General features: G+C 41.2%; 1 protein-coding gene across 2 annotated transcripts; it reads left to right on the top strand.

Moving 5' to 3' along the window:
• Window positions 1-62: 62 nt before the first annotated feature.
• Window positions 63-16,282, top strand: hspbap1 (hspb associated protein 1). 2 transcript variants are annotated; one of them, XM_069154981.1, is made up of 8 exons: window positions 63-150; window positions 1,979-2,189; window positions 2,994-3,178; window positions 5,446-5,582; window positions 7,210-7,381; window positions 10,507-10,590; window positions 11,006-11,116; window positions 15,071-16,282. In XM_069154981.1, the coding sequence occupies exons 2-8, from the start codon at window positions 1,994-1,996 to the stop codon at window positions 15,665-15,667; spliced, it is 1,482 nt and encodes a 493-aa protein (XP_069011082.1). In that variant the 5' UTR covers window positions 63-150; window positions 1,979-1,993; the 3' UTR covers window positions 15,668-16,282. The 2 variants fall into 2 exon arrangements, with proteins under 2 accessions (XP_069011082.1, XP_069011081.1); XM_069154980.1 differs by lacking the exon at window positions 63-150 and adding an exon at window positions 1,119-1,197.
• Window positions 16,283-16,333: the final 51 nt, after the last annotated feature.

Raw genomic sequence — 16,333 nt, 5'->3', positions numbered from 1 at the left:
GCGAATCAGCTGGAGTGGGGGTTTCTCGCAGCCGGAGAGCCGAAATGGAGCAGACTCCGAATGACGCGTTCCAGATGTAAATGAGCGCGTACAATGTCATGTGAGATTTGTTTACTTCCGCCCGAGCTTCCCCTACACGTGTAGTGAAAGGTGAGTCCTTTGTTTTCCCTCCACAGATCCCCCTATTTCTGCGGAGCTGACGTTAGCTTTCCTGGGATGTATTGGCTGTTAAGTGGGAGTTACGTCGGTGTTCACAAACAGATCCCAGCTGACAGCATCGCCTTGTTATTTGCTGAAATAAACACTGCCTCGCGGGCTGATTTACGCCGATTACTATTTTAGGGTTAATGTTGTGCTCTGAGTCTTTGGTAGTCAATGCAACGTAAACAGGTTGCTTATTCTGTCATGATAAGATAGATAGCCCCATTATCTGGATGGACCACGAGTTACTAATAGCGTTACAGAAATGTGTTGGTTAAATAGGTGGGCGATACGTATCAGAGTTACGTGGTAACCTCTCCACAGTTGTGGTTGAGGCTCAGGGTAAATTGTGGGGATGGCGTTGCAGAGGTAACTGATTGAGGTCAGGTTATGAATCTCAGACTATAACTGATTGAAGTCAGGTTATGCAATTTAGAGGAAAACTGATTGGGGTCAGAGATAAGGCTGGGTACAGGTTAATGTTAAAAAAAAAAAAAAGAACCAATTATCTATCAAATCTATATCAGTATCGATAGGGTAAAATAAATCAGCCAATATTCTTTTTTTTTTAACATGAACATATGACATTATCACCTAAAATTATCCATGTCATTCTAAGATGTATGCTGCACACAAGTTTTATAGTGTTACTGGTAGATAAAGTATACGATGGTGATGCTGTTTCTGAATTCTAATCATATCTTTAGCATGTATTGCAATTTCCTCTTTCTTATCTGCCAACATATGTATGACATCCATGACATGCCTTTATTTGCTGATGTCAGTTTACCAATATATGTTGGAAAGGAGTACGAGCTTACAAAAAGACATATACAAATTCTGTACTCATTTTGTCAAGTGTCAAACACACCATATGAACATAAGTACATTCATTTTGTTGTGTGGTGACTTTTGTGTCACGTAAAAATCCAGTCATACATGACCATTTTCACATATGACACAGACTGACTGAAGAGGAATTCATTAATGGGAATAGTGAGTATAGAAGCAATGAAGATGTTGGCATACATGGACATATTTATATTATGAAAACGCTGATAAAACATACTCTTAAAATTTCAGGGGATTCTCTTTATTCAAATTGCAGACTAGTTTTTGAAACTTTAATCTAGGACTAAAAAGCTTTAAAGAAAACAAAATAATGAATGTAGTTTAAGTTTAAGGGGAAGAGGACAAATGTAATTGGCTTTCACAGAACCCTGACCTCAACCCCATCAATAATGCTTTTGCCAATGAACAGGAACAAATGTAAGATGTCTTATCGCTGCATATTGGGTTTAAAGTAAGTTTAAAAACAGACCTCTAGACACATATATTGACTCAAGGTACCTTATTCTGTCAAGTCGATAAATATCGGCCCAAAGTGATGATTGATTACCTCCCTTACAGCCTGAGATGCCTGTATAGATTGCAAGTGTATTCTTTAGGTAGAGTACAAACAGGCTCAAAAATAAGGAAGCTACATTTTTTTCCCTCTTCCCAGATTCTCCTCAGGTTCCTGAGTCATAGCTTTCAGTGATAGCAGCATAACTGCGTGTTTTTTTTTTTTACTGGTGGCACAGAAGGAGCTACAAATACAGTAGAGATACACACATAAACACAACAGGGTTTTTTGTTCAGCTTGCATAAATAACTGGACAGATAAGGCACCCCTCAGCCAGTAGGTCGGTGTAACCTCTGTGAATGACTGCAATTTAAACACCAGTTGTTAATCAGCTAATCTGTATCTTCATTTTGTGTTACAACCTCCTATCAGTGTGCACCACAAACTATGGCTGCCACCACCCCCATTAAGCCCTTCAGCCCAGAGGAGACCCGGAGGATTGTGCATCATTTGCAGCAGCCTGCAATCTTCCTGGACATGACCTGTGGCTGGCCTGTTCTCCGCTGGACTGCAGAGCATCTGGCTGGTTGCTTCGGTGACAGACTTGTCCGATTCAGACTGGGCAGAAAAGGGGAGACAAACAGTAAGAGCAGAACTAAACTATAGCAAGATGGCGACGGACAAAATCCGAAGTTGAGGCTTCATAACGGCTGTTAACAAACCAATGGTTGACGTCACTATTGGGTGCCGCTTGGAAAGCACCCATAATTGATGATTTTTCAATTTCCATATAAATTAAATCAATAAGGTTTTTCTGTTTTTGTGTTCCCTATTACATCAACGTTCAGAGCCTTATATGGCAGTTCTCTGCTTTCACATTATCTTCAATGACTACATCATAATTGCCTGCAGTCATGAGTAGTTTGTCCTCAGACAAGTGATATTTTATGGATTATTTAACTAACTATTGGAGGCTGTTTAATCAGATGATTTATGATGTCACGTAGATAAAATTAAAAAAACAAAACAGAGGGTTTTGTCTTTGAGCATCTGTTGTATTTTGTCCTCCATGTGGCTCTAAAACAGCCACAGTAACGACTCTTTGTCAGCTGAATGATAGGGAGCGTGCCCTCTGATAAAAGCCAGCTAATTAGATTTTTAAATCATCGTTTCGAGCTGCAGCAGCTGACAGGAGGGCATTTCTCACCAGGGATTAGAAATGTCATCACTCAACCGTGGACACCCTTTGTTTACTGAAACTAAAGAAACAGTAAATCGCTACAACTGTGATTTATTTTTGTCTTCAAAAAAATCTTTGTCTGTGATGATGCGGTGTAGTGCTGGGATTCTGGTTAATTAATTGTATTGTATATCTTTTAACATAGTTCCATTGAAGTATTTCACCTAATCTTCATCCCAATGTTTTCTGTTTCTTCCTGATCTCCAGCTCCTCTGTTTGAGACCCAGTGTTCCTATGTGGAGGCCAAACTGGCCGAGTTTCTCAGCTGGACTCAGGGTCAGTCTGGGACTCATGTGGGCCCTTTTTCTGAATACCCAATATCAGAGCACTGGGCCTACGCTGACTACAAATACATCGCCATGCTGTTTCAAGATCAGCCTTTCATGTTTGAGGTAATCATGCTGCTGCTGTGTAAATGTTAACACATCAGGTCAGTTTTACAGTGTCTCCTGGCAAACCAATCCAAATAAAACCTGACAGCCGTGTTTGAACAATAAGAGATCTAGTTTTAGCTCGGTGATGGTGGCAATGGAAACCTTAGATATTTAAATGGCACTGCAAGCAGAGGAATTTTGGGGAAAAGCAAACAACTTTTATGGGTAATTTGAGGACAGAATAATTACAGATTTAGGTCATCTTTTTGGGTTATAAATTATTCTGTCAGGATCCATAGCCAGCTTCAACTTAAAAGCTCACCAAACTGAAATGTAATGAGGAAAGTTTTGACAGCTGTGTGAATAAGTTAAAAGTAGTGCTTTTTTCACACCATAAAGATTCTTGATTAGGATGAAGATAAAACATATGACTAAAATTAACTGGACACTGTAACAGTAGAGTCCCGCTCCGACCACACACTATATAAAAAAGGATGTAGTCTCCAGGTCTAAAACGTGAAGCCAATGCAGAAATTCCAAATTTCCCCACTGTGGGATTAATAAAGTCAAATCTAATCTAAGTGCTTTAAAGTGCAATACCAATGGGGGCCACTAGGGGCTGGGCCCAAAAAACCTCAGGCTCCATTAGACTTCCATTAAAAAAAGCTTCTTTTTTTTATATATTGATAGATCTATATTACTTTATATACTGGTCATACAGTATATATAAACACACATTTTTTTGCAATTATCCCTCTAATGTGGTGTCAAACACATCAGACACTTGTTACAAAGATATTTAATAGAGTCAAAATACTTTGTTTTTCACACTGACATCATTGCAATGAAACAGTAAACTTCACTGTGAATTTAATAATTATTGATAATTATAAAAAGAAAAAACACCTCACAAATCTTTTCCTACATTGTGTTCTGTGAAAAAAGGTTTTTATATTGCTGCCAACGTATACACTGATACTGGCATATCCGTGATAGGCCAATATCGTCCAATAAAACGGGCCAGCTGTTGTATCAGTGGGGCTCTAATTATTTTTCAAGCAATTATTCAAGCAATTCTTTTTTTCACTCCCGGAACAAAGAGGTGGATTTAACGAGACCAGCACAACAAATAAAAAGCCAATAAAACATAATACGGGATCATTTAAAAGCCTGTTTTATTTGTGCTTTCATTGTAATAATAGGTCCATATGTAAGCATGGTTATTGTTCCCATGCACAAATACATCAACGTCCTGCAGTGTCATTAGGTCTTTATCACATAGGTGACCTGGGCATGTTTGACTTTTTATAGTCTATACATGACCAAACTTTATGACATCACATACAGTCTTAGGAGTCACAGTCCAAATTCTATTTGCAGTGGTAATTAACATTTAAAAGATGGTCTCTTAATTTAAAAATATAATTTACATACTATTAACTTTTAATCTGGTTGCAAGAGATTCAAATGACCAACAATTTAAAAAGAAAGAAGAAAAAAACAACTTAAAAGAGCCAAAATATTCCTCTCCAATTCTCATTTATATTCTTGTGGGTTTTTTTTCCTTGTTTTGACATTTTCAATTAAAATGTTAAGCTTTCGCCCGCAGCGACTTTATATTAGCTGCTATTCATGTCCTCCGGTAGGTAAAGACATAAAAGTGCCATCCTATTTTTTTTTGGAGCCACTGCCACAAATTTATTTCATTTTTATCTCAGTGATAAAAACAAAATTTGGGCATTCACCTGCAATTATTACCTGCTGACATTCACGCCTTTGAGACAGGCAGACACAGGCTTTTCGCAGGATAAATGGTGCTCAGGGAGAAACGCTGCCTGAAGTCTAGATTGACCAGTCTGTCACTTGCAGCTGCCTGCATATATGGTAATGACTTCATTATTCAGGGCGCTGGTGTGATTGCTACACCTTTGTGTTCTGACAGCGCATGATTGACAGAGTAGTTTTGCTTGAAAGATGACAAATACCGTGGCTCTGTTTCTCTGCACCTCCACTGGTCACCTGTAATAGGCCCTGTCAAAGTAGCTGATGAGGTGGGGTTACATCTGTGAGCTAATAGCAGAACTGGGAAAATGTGAATCTTGCTTCCAGGTCATGTCCTGTCATGATCATGGACAAAAAGAACAGAGACTGTAATTTAAAAACTTTTTTTTTTTTTTTTATTGTGTCCATTCAATGTTGTATTGATGTTTGTCATTTGAATGACGTGTGTGTGTGTGTGTGTGTGTGTGTGTGTGTGTGTGTGTGCGCGTGTGCGGGTGGCGCAGGATGTAAAGTGGTCTGAGTTTGGTTTCGAGGGACGTAATGGTAGAGAAAGCACCTTATGGATCGGCACAGAGAGGGCCAACACGCCGTGCCACCTGGACTCGTACGGCTGTAACCTGGTGCTGCAGGTGCAGGGACGGTAAGTGGGATAGTCACCTGTGTTTGCTGCTTCATGTGCACCAGAATAACCAGATTTTAAATTATAATCCAGATTCTAAAATGACACATTAACAAGAGAGGTTTGTTGTTTATATTTTGTTTCTCAGGTTAAAGGAAACGCAGGTAGATTTCTCCTTATTGTTTGAGTATGTTTACAGGTCATGAAGAGAGAAGAAAGTTAGACTGATATACTTTATGTGGTTTGCTGTAGAGTAAAACATTTGGCTTAATGGTCACATAAACAAAAGTTACTTAATTGATGTTTTAAATGGTCGTTTGTGATTTATTGTTTCCTGTTCATTCATGCTATATTTTACTGTACTGACCACAAAATACTAATTCAGAAATATGAAACAATGCAAGAGGGAGAAATGCCAACAGGCAATTTGAAAAAAAAAAAGGTTTAACACTGGTGGGTGATCTGTTGTACTGGGTAACTCTGATTTTTATTTTTTATTTGTTTGTATTTCCTCTGACAAACCTAAAATTTTCCTTTTCAAAAGAGGTGTAAAAAAAATAATATAGTATAAAAAAAAGAGAGCTACTCCCCCGAGGTGTAAAATAAAACGGGACATGGCCGTGTCGGAGCTGTCATATCTGTGCATTGAACAGAGGAGTTGTACCTGAGCAGAGAGGAACTCCGCACCACCGTATCTGTGTTTCACCACTCTGGTGGAAGTTTCCTGCCCGTTAAACACACAGCTCTCCTGCGACACTGAGGGAGCGGAGAGCTGTAACTGCTGACACAGAGCGTGTGATTTGTCCTCTGCCCTCTGAAGAGGAATTCATTTGTCGCAGGGCTCGGCAGGCAGGGAGGAAATGGAGACAGAGGGTGAGATGCTGTACGGGGCAACGCGAGTCAAGAAATAATAGGGAAGAGGTCTCCTTTATCTCGCTCTACTGCTCTACCAGGGAGCAACAGTCGTATCTCACTCCTTGTGAATGAGTCTTTCATTTAGTATTGATCTCAAAAGAAATTAAATCTAGACCAAGCAGAAATTGGACTGCTGACCTATGAAAATGCAATAGTGTTGATTGATAACATGACATCTTTGGAAATGATGGGTCCGAAGAACAGAAAACAATAGCAGCACAGGGATTGTATATAAAACTATTCCAGGTTTTAAAGTACACACAAAGTGGCATCATATTGCAGAACAAAACTTCAAAGGTTGACTGACTCAATGTTACTACCTATCATCACCAATCAAACCCCCTCATTAATTCACAGGATGCTATGTATAACGCTAACTTAATACTATTATGTAGACACCACTAATGCTGTATCATCAAAATGTTATTTAGTCTATTATCACAACATGGATGTAATTTTGATATACTGCTTAGTCTTACCTGCATGTGAGGTGTTTAGGGGACACCTGTAAATTGTAGCTAGAGAAAATAATCTGTGTTACACTCTCCCCCTCTAAACTGCATGGTGCAATTGAATCACTGGCAGCTGAATTGTATTTGAATCATGAGGCCAGTGAAGATTCAAACTTCTACAATCAACACCGCTGTGTTTTATCAAACAACTGAATTTATTTCTAACAATAATCTCTGCCTGCTCTGAAGTCCTGTTTAACCGTGATGTTCCCTATCTGTAGGAAGCGCTGGCACCTCTTTCCTCCAGATGACACCGCTAACCTTTACCCGACCAGGATCCCCTACGAGGAGTCCAGCGTCTTCAGCCAGGTGGATGTTGTCCATCCAGACCTGAGGAGATTCCCTGCCTTTAAAAGAGCCAGAGCCCACATCGTCACTCTGCAGCCCGGACAGGTCGGGACACTTCACACAGTATTATATCATACAAAATATAATGCACCTCAAAGGACACATTACTGGCAACATAAAACCATAAAAAAAAATCTATTAAAAAGTCAACTGTGAGAGTGCCTTTATACACATTTGAAGGAAGATTAAATAACCAATGTTGTAGTGTTAGTTTGTCCTCAGTCAAACTTTATCATAGTGTTGTCTAAGTATCGGTCCTGTATCATGTATCATACTGAACAGTAAGCTGTCACCTCTTTGTTTTGTTAAATCAGTTGTAAGAGAACCAAGAAAAAAACAAAGAGTCATTTACTGAAGTTTGATGTTATGCAACACTGTGGCTCCACATTTATGTGATGAACTGCTCATGACATACAACCAATAACCATAAAATATAACTTTATTGGTCCTTAAGCAGTGAACATGTAAAAGTAGACGCAACAGGGAGGTTTATTTGTCATGGTGTCCTCCATAAAAGAGTGAAGCAAGGCAACGGTCATGACTTGTGTTTCAATTAAAGCCCGGCCTCCTCAGTTACACGGCGCCACCTTCAGCACATTTAGGTGTTTTTTTTACATTGAGGAAAGTAGAAAGTGTAGATGCATTAAAGCGAGCTGCATCATCACTCTTGATGTCGTGTCAGGAGAGAAGTAACTGGGTCAAATCCAGGTCAGAAGGCCAGCTGTCAAATCAGTCAAGTTCCCGTCTCCTGCTCTGCTCTGCTTCTTCAGAAGGAGGTGAGCTCAAAGTTACGACTGAGATGGTGTGAAATTTGCCTTGTGATGATCTTCACGTGTCCTCCTTCCATCGAGATTCACCGCGAAGGTCTTCCTGCGTGTGTTCGTTCGTCCGTCTTCACCTTGCTTCATATTCCAGCTGCACCGTTTTGTTTTTCAAGTGTCAGAATGGCAGCAAAGCAATTAACCATCTGTCTCTTTTCACTATCTGCTTTTACTGGAGCCCCTGTAGCATACTAAATACCTTCCTATCAGCACCACTAAACCCAGATGTCAAGGAACTCTGCTGGCTGGGTGAGAAGTGATTTATAGGTCAGGCTCCCTGCTGACCCTTCAGCTTTATTTGTTTTTAATGGGGAAAGTCAAAAAGCAACCTTTTTTTTTTTTTTTAAGTAAAATGCTCTCACTCCGTTTCCAACAAATTCCCTTTTCTCTTATTACTGCAGTATTATCAATAGGGATGTAACAGATTGGTATTGGGGTCAATTCAATCATTTTGAAACTGATCAGTGCTGTCTGTACAGACCTATATTTAGTTCTGATTCTTTGTTTTACATCAACTGTCGTGTCATAAATAGGGAGCATAATTTTGTGACCAGATGCAGAAGTGAACTCAAACTCTGACATATGGCATACGTTCAGCTGAACGGTGTGCAGCGTGAAAATATTTCAAAATCAAAACACAAACAGCAACACAAAATCCAGTTGTAATGTCTGCAATGCGAGCATTTTGCAATGCAGTAGTGACAGAGCTGCGTTCAATACTACTAATTTGATACGGCACCTAAAAAAATTAACTCACAGAAATCCAGCGAGGTCACTGAGGTAACTGGGAGAAACTGTAATTGTGATTTTTATTTGTTGTGACAGTGACAGTGAATGTTAAAGTTAAGTTGTTATACCAATTCACCATGGAATTGTGATTATACTATTTATGATAGTATGTTCTTGCTGCAATGCTGCTCAAAGTGGAATTCGTACGAGTTATATATAAAGATAAGTTTTTTTGTTTAACTCATTTTGTTTACCCACAAAAAAAAACCAAGAAAACCAGTGCTGAGTGGCATTGTGAAAAAATATTGATATTTTTGCTTTTTTATTTAAGTAAAAAAAAAACATGAAAGTACAGTTTTAATTCAGGGAATGTTTCTTAATGCTTTACAGAGCTGTTTAGTTATTTAGTTGTCAAGTATAATGCATAAGATATTAAATTCGACGAGCTTGAAGGGTGCGCTGTGCAACTAGATATCAGGGGTATCGGTACTCGGTATCGGCAGATATTCAGTATTATATCACTCAGGTGGTGGCAAAAATATACTGGATCTTTATTATCAGTGTAGTTTTGGTGTAACTAAGTCCTGATCAGTCCCATGATCTAAATCAGGGGTCTCCAACCTGTAGCTCACCTCCCATTTCTGAGTAGTTCAAGGAAGGGGGTCCCAATCGAAGATGAACCACTTATATTTGAAAGCCTCATTTGAAGCTTTTCAAATCAGTTTGGCCACGCAAGAGTTGCTGCACTGCACTATGCATTTAGTAAAAATGTGTGTGTATCAATGTGTTATTGTTCACATAAAAGAAGCTTATTCAGCTGGTTTGTGTGGAGCTCAGCTACAGACATGAGTAGCTCTCGGACAGTTTCATTTTGTCAAAGTAGCTCTGAGGAAAAACGGTTGGAGGCCGCTGCTCTAAAGACTTGTAGCACTTTGAGAAGTGTATATGTTGATCACAAAGAAGGAAGGTCAGTTTCTCTGCTCTCACTGTCATCATTTAGCAAATGGAGTTGGCTCAGGCTATAACATGACCCTCATCTGGTCCTTCAATCACAATAGCAAGTATGTGGGAGGTAAATCATGACCTTTGACACGTGATGTCATTGGCCTCCTTTTGAGTCTTTTCCTGCTGCTCAAATAAAAGACCCTGAACCGCTCTGGTCAGCACTGCGTCTGCCTTTGTTGTGTATGTTTATACATACAGCCGACAGCTACAAATGGAACTCTTGCGCTCAGACTTGCTTCACTGTACACTTGGAAACACTTCTGCTGTTAACACAGAACGGATAGCTTTTGGTATCCACAGCGATCTCCTTCAAGATGACTCCACGTCTACAAAGCAAATCAAAGGATAGCTCATCCGTCTTGTCTCATCAGACCACAGGCTTCGAATGAATCAGCAGAGCCCTGAAATCAATAAGCCTTCTCCTTTTATTAATAGGCACTTTATGAATGGACGAACCTCTGGTGGTGGACACGTGGAAGGTTTATGCTGCCATCTAGTGGATGATCACTGCAGTGTCGTAGTCCCTCTGTTTTACAGGTTTGGAGAGACAGAAGGGAAGCAAGGTGGGAGTTGTCAAGCTTCTGAGGACTTTGTTTTAAAATCTTCTCTGCACAGGTGCTTTATGTGCCCAGACACTGGTGGCACTACGTGGAGTCGGTGGACCCCATCACCGTCAGTGTCAACTCCTGGATTGAGCTGGTAAGCAGTGTCTTTCTTTCATCCTCTTCAGCTCCAAACTTGAAACACTGTTGTGTACACAGTCCAAACATAAAATGACATTTGAGAGGAGGCAGCACGTCATCGTGCTGAAGAACTTCTGCTCACATTGATTCTAACAGCGCTCCCAGATTACGGCCCCCCCTCTCGTTTTTTGAGTAATGAACAGTCCTGGCAGTAACAGACTCCCCTGTCATTATGATGAGTGTGTGCGTGCACAAGGAGAAGTGTGTGCTGCATGAAAAAAAAAAAAAAATCTCCCTGCTTGCTGCCAGATAAATGTTTATTCAAAGGATGGGTCCCTCTCCAGCTTTCCCTGCAAGGTCACAGACACAACAAACAGAGTCTTTATCATGAATGTGATTACGTTGACGAATGGGTCTCTGTTCCTGCGCAGGAAGTGGATGATGTGGCCAGAGTGAGTGAAGCTGTGACCAAGACGGTCGTCAGCGCAATTAAAAGCGCTCGGAGTGATGACAACGCTGACAACTGGCTCAACCCCACAGAGGTAGCAAAGAATCTCTCTCTGATATGAATTGTTCTGTTAAATCATTCATTATTTATACTCCAGAAATCATTGAGGGCGAATTAAAAAAAAAGATCAAATTTCGAAAATGTCTCAATATGATACATGTATTGGTTTTAAGAAAGTGTTGTGATTTTTTTTTTTTTTTTCCAGAAGTCAGGTGCACTAAAATTCCAAGCAGTCTTTGCAAGTTGAGACCAAACTCATGGAACATTGAGCAGGAGTCAGTCAGTAGAGCGGCTCTGATGAAGCCCATCTGAGTGTTGAAGCAATTAAGAAAGATAACTTTAAAGGTCATTTTCCAGTAAGGGCTTTAATTATGAAAAAGATACCAGTGAGTATCTCGGCTCTCTTGGAGAGCGAGGACCATCCAACCCTAGCATATAAGATACAATGATCTGTACCATAGGCATCACTGGTAATGAATCTTAAGGCAAAGTGATAGACACAGTCCACAGATTTAAAAGTTGAGGATGAGTGCCTATAAATCACATCATTGTAGTCTAAGACTGACAGAAAAACTGCCTCAACAATAGTTTTCCTTCAAAATATGGGAAGCATGATTTTATTTCTGCCTTTCCAACCTTTTGCCTGATTCAGCACACAAGATTATCGGTGTGAAGTTTGAATGTGACTTTTTCATCAATCCAGATGACAAGAAATTAATATCCTGTGACCCTGTCAATCATAAGTCCATTCAAAGTAGAAATACTGAGATTGTTTATCTGAAAAATAACCATCGTTTTTATTCCAAACACAGGATCATTAGGTGTCCTGCTTCTGGCTTGTTTATGTTACCTGTTGGTATTTTACTCTGAAAAAACTGCATTTTCTTAAAAAAAAAAGAAAAAAAAAAAAAGATCAAAAGAGTTCTGTTACTTTTTCACATTGAACAACTCAGGGTCATGTCTGAACTGGTCCACTGTTCACTTGTGGCTTATCGAGGTAATTCTATAGAGGAATAATAAGGGCAAAATCAGAGCACTACTGGTCACTGCTCATGTTCGTCCTTTCATCCAGTAATGGTTTAAACTCAGGCTGAGTGGCGATTCACCGTCTTTCACTGGTACTACATCTGGATGATATGATAAGTTTTCATTAAAAACTAAGTTTCATTAAAAACATGCACCTCAGGTCAGGTTACCTGGCGCCGCGCTAGTGGCAGCCTGCTGCAGCAGCTCCCCCCTGAGAGCCCCCCTGCTGTAGTGAAGACATTTCCCCTCGGGGATTAATAAAGTGTATAAAATCAAAAAAATAAGTTCTGACATATCCTGCCCAGTTCTGTCATGTAGACGCTCTAATTAAATGTCATTGTGTCATCTTTGTCTTTACTCTATGATGGTGTTTAGCTGGTGGTTCGTGACCATTCTATATAGGGTATAATTTGTCACTTTCCTAAATGGCAACCATCCTTTTGTAGTGGAATATACCGCACAGTGACAAGGGAGTCATTTTAAACGCAGCCCAAGTGTCTGTGAAGGTCTCCCATGGACAGCTGTTATTTTGTCAGGTACAAAAAGTCCTCCATTAAGCAGCCTCACCGGTGTGAAGTAGGACTGACTTTTGTGCTTTAAAATTCATCCAGACCTCCAGGAGCTTGATGAGACTCTGGTGTGCCTTTGATAGATCACTGACCCCCCACACCGCCTTCTTTCTCTGCGTATCAGCTGGTTGCAGCCCGGCAGCTTCCAACACTCAGAGAACACATTCATCCCACCCAGAGGAGGTCGTTTACTGCGTGGTCACAGTGTGAGCTGCAGTATATAAACACAGATGGCAGGGAGAGACCACTGCTTCCTGTCAATACAAACAGAGCCGAGGCATTGATATTAAACCTCCCTTACAAATAGTTTCTCTGTGTTAGGAGCTGTTCATTCTGCTATACTGAAGTTGAGGAGTTCAGAGAGTCATTTCTTTCACTGTGGTCCCTCCATATGTTTTGTAATGAGGGTCCTGAAGAATCTAAATGTTACCCACAGGCCACTAGAACTGCCTTCTTGAAAGTTTTTTTGAGTTCTAAACGACTGAAGGGGGGGGGGGGGGGGGGGGGGTCCCAGGCTTTGACGTATTGATGGGGTCGTTTCTACCGAAAGAGTCGTTGAGGTCACGTTAGACACGCGACCATCTTGTGAGATGTTGGTCATTTCGAGTCACAGTAGTCCTGGTGTGAATGTGAGACGTTATGGTCCTTGTGTAAATGGGTGTCGAGCTTCCGGCGAAGGGACCTCAGGACTCCATTGTAAGTGGCTGATAAGTGCTGTCGTACACCTTAGAGGAGGTGGTTTAGGAGGAGGTGGTGCCGTAGACCGAGGTGGTCTAGGAGGAGGTGGTGCCGTAGACCGAGGTGGTCAAGGAGGAGGTGGTGCCGTAGACCGAGGTGGTCTAGGAGGAGGTGGTGCCGTGGGCCGAGGTGGTCTAGGAGGAGGTGGTGCCGTGGGCCGAGGTGGTCCAGGAGGAGGTGGTGCCGTAGTATGCTACAGTGTTGTCATGGACCTCCTCTAAAAAGAGGAGGTGGTCTACAACACCGCTGCACTACACTGCAGTTTGCTGCACAGTTGAACGTACACGAGAAGGGCACACACCTCTACATTGGAGAAATAAAACTACCACTTCACAAGCACATGACACAACACAAGGAGACAACGTTTCAGGACAGGACTCAAAAGTCCATCTACATCTGAAGGACAAGGTGCATTCACTTGAGGAAAACAATATCAACATTTTGGCAGGGGGAAGACAGGTGGTTTGAAAGAAGAGTGAAAGCAGCAATCTGTGTCAAACTGGAACAAGACATTGCCGTCCTGAGATCCCTTCCCCGGAAGCTCAACCCCCATTTACACCTGGACCGCAACAACTCCCATTCACACCAGGACTAAACGGCCCTAAACGATTCACAAAATAGTCAAGTGTGTCTAACATGTAACCTCGACGACCGATGACGATGCTAAGTCGCGGGCTTGAACCCTCTCTGGTCGTTCAGAACGGAAGAAGCCGTTCAGAGGAGAAGTGAAACTTAGCTTGACCGTGACCTGGATGAAAGAGAATTTCACAGATATAAAAAGTTCGTAGTGTATGTCATTTCAGCTTGTAACCATGTAAACTTTAATAAAATAATAACATTAATAAAATCTTCATGGTAAGCACAGAGGTTTCCCATTAACATTTAGCAATCAGCTGCTCCTGCGAAACATCCTTTTTCTGCTTGTATTTAAAGAGCTCTTAAACTCTGATGTGTCAAATTATTCTCATGGCTATTTTTTATTTTTAGAAAAATGAGAAAACTTTATATAAAACTACTTGAAACTTGTGCTCACATTAGTTTTCACAACCTGCACAGAATAATTGAATGCTTTTTTTTTGTTGACCATTAGTTTTTAATATCATTCAAGACATGTATTGATTTTTGTCTTTTGTTTATCACTTTTCCTGAAATCGTTTAAGGGAAACGAACACATCGCAGTCCGTTTTTTTGAGGCAAAGCAACCAATTGAAATTCAGAACAGAGGAAGCGTACCTCTTCCCCTTAAAATCTAGAAGGGTTCAAAGGAGAAGTGAATATGATTTCAAAGGAGAAGTGAATTTGATTTAGTAGTGAAAAAGGCAAATAAAGGTGAGATCGCAGACTACAACCAACTGAACAGCACTTGTGAAAGCCTCTCTCCAGAGCCAGCGTTGGGTTTGTTCCCTCTGAGCGACTGTAGAAACATGGAGAGCTCCTTGGAAGAGGACCTGCTCTCTATGTAAATATTAAAGTATTTTTCTAAAGAAAGAACACCACGATGATAGTTTTAGGTGATTATACATAATTATCACAATAACAGATTTTATATTCCATTTCCTACACTTTCTTCCACTAAATTCTACACACTGCTCCTTTAAATGTTGCAGAACTTTTTGTAACTGTCTTCAACTTTTGTCTCTCGTGTGTATTTGCAGGAAGGAGAAGCATCCCATGATGAGAACATGCAGTACTTGAACCTGGCGGTGAGGACGTGTGCTGACAGACCGAGGGGCCTCCGGCACAGCAAACTGATTCAGGACCCCAGAGACGCCCGTCCAGTCAAGCGGGACTCAAGTGGACAAATCAGGAAAAGCACAGACCGGGTTGGGAATTCTGCACCCTTCAGTGTTCCCTTTGGACCACATCTCATCCCTGTACCGTGTCAGCAGGAGGAACCGAGGAAGGTGACCCCAAAAGATGCCGAGGTTAACTCAAGTAGGAGCTGTGCGGTCACAGCTGAGGAGGACTGCAGCATCAGCTCTGATGCAGCACAGAGAGACGAGTGTGCGTCGGCTGTCGGATTCCTGCAGGGAAAACATGAACGTAGCCCCGGTTTAACGTCTCGTACGCCATGTGATTGTGCAGACGGGACATCAGAGCACTCTGCAGGGGATCATAAGGAATCAAAGAGTACAACAATAACCACTAATGACCTGTTAGCCTGCCTGCTGCATCCTGACATCATCAGCCGTGTCACTGAGCTTCTACTGGAAAGGCACACAGGAAGCCAAAGGACCGCCACACCGTTTTAGCTTTAATATCCACCTGTCATCGCTGATATATATTCAGTCTCAGGGGAGTTTGCAGTGATTTAGAGCTGTGAAACAACTTTCTGCCTGGAGAAATCCATCCTCCCAGCCACCGGTAATGTTCTGCTGTCAGTCGGGAAGCACCTTACTTTTATATCTGCTCTCATCCGTCAAGGTCCGCCTGACACAAACCTCCCGGATGCGAGGAATCACAACCAAAACTAATTGTAATGCGATGAGTGACGCCATCAAGTGGCTCTTAACGTTGCCTTGTTGTTGTTGTCCTGCTCACGCTAATCCTGTTTGGTTCTCGCAGAGCAGGAAAAATGACCACTTCAATCAATTTAGAATGCTAATAAGCCACATAATTCACGACGATACTCCAGGGATACGGACATTTGTTGTCTGCGTGATGTTTCTCTGTCATTTAGTGAGGGGAATTGTCACTGAACAGCCACAGAGGGCGGATCGTAATGGTTTTGTGATTGATGAAAGCTGTATAAGGAGCGATGAATGAAATGGGTCTGTTTCAATAGGACACTCCAACTCCAAGGAGACAAAGGAGGGATGGGCATCTACATGCAGGGCGATAATAAATGTGAAAGTTTCTTTGATAAACTTCATTTCTTCTACTTGTCTTCCACCACATGGATGTCATTTTACACATCT

This window comes from Embiotoca jacksoni, unplaced genomic scaffold (genome assembly GCF_022577435.1).
Source record: "Embiotoca jacksoni isolate LCO1_2020_lvr unplaced genomic scaffold, fEmbJac1.0.p SCAF_2, whole genome shotgun sequence".
Lineage (NCBI taxonomy): Eukaryota > Metazoa > Chordata > Actinopteri > Embiotocidae > Embiotoca > Embiotoca jacksoni.
The sequence above is the reverse complement of the archived record's forward strand: the minus strand, read 5'-3'. Positions and strand labels throughout refer to the sequence as shown.

Coding starts and splice junctions, on each gene's coding strand:
- hspbap1 (XM_069154980.1), top strand. Junction 10,591..11,005: donor TCAACTCCTGGATTGAGCTG/GTAAGCAGTGTC, acceptor GTTCCTGCGCAG/GAAGTGGATGATGTGGCCAG. Junction 11,117..15,070: donor ACTGGCTCAACCCCACAGAG/GTAGCAAAGAAT, acceptor GTGTATTTGCAG/GAAGGAGAAGCATCCCATGA.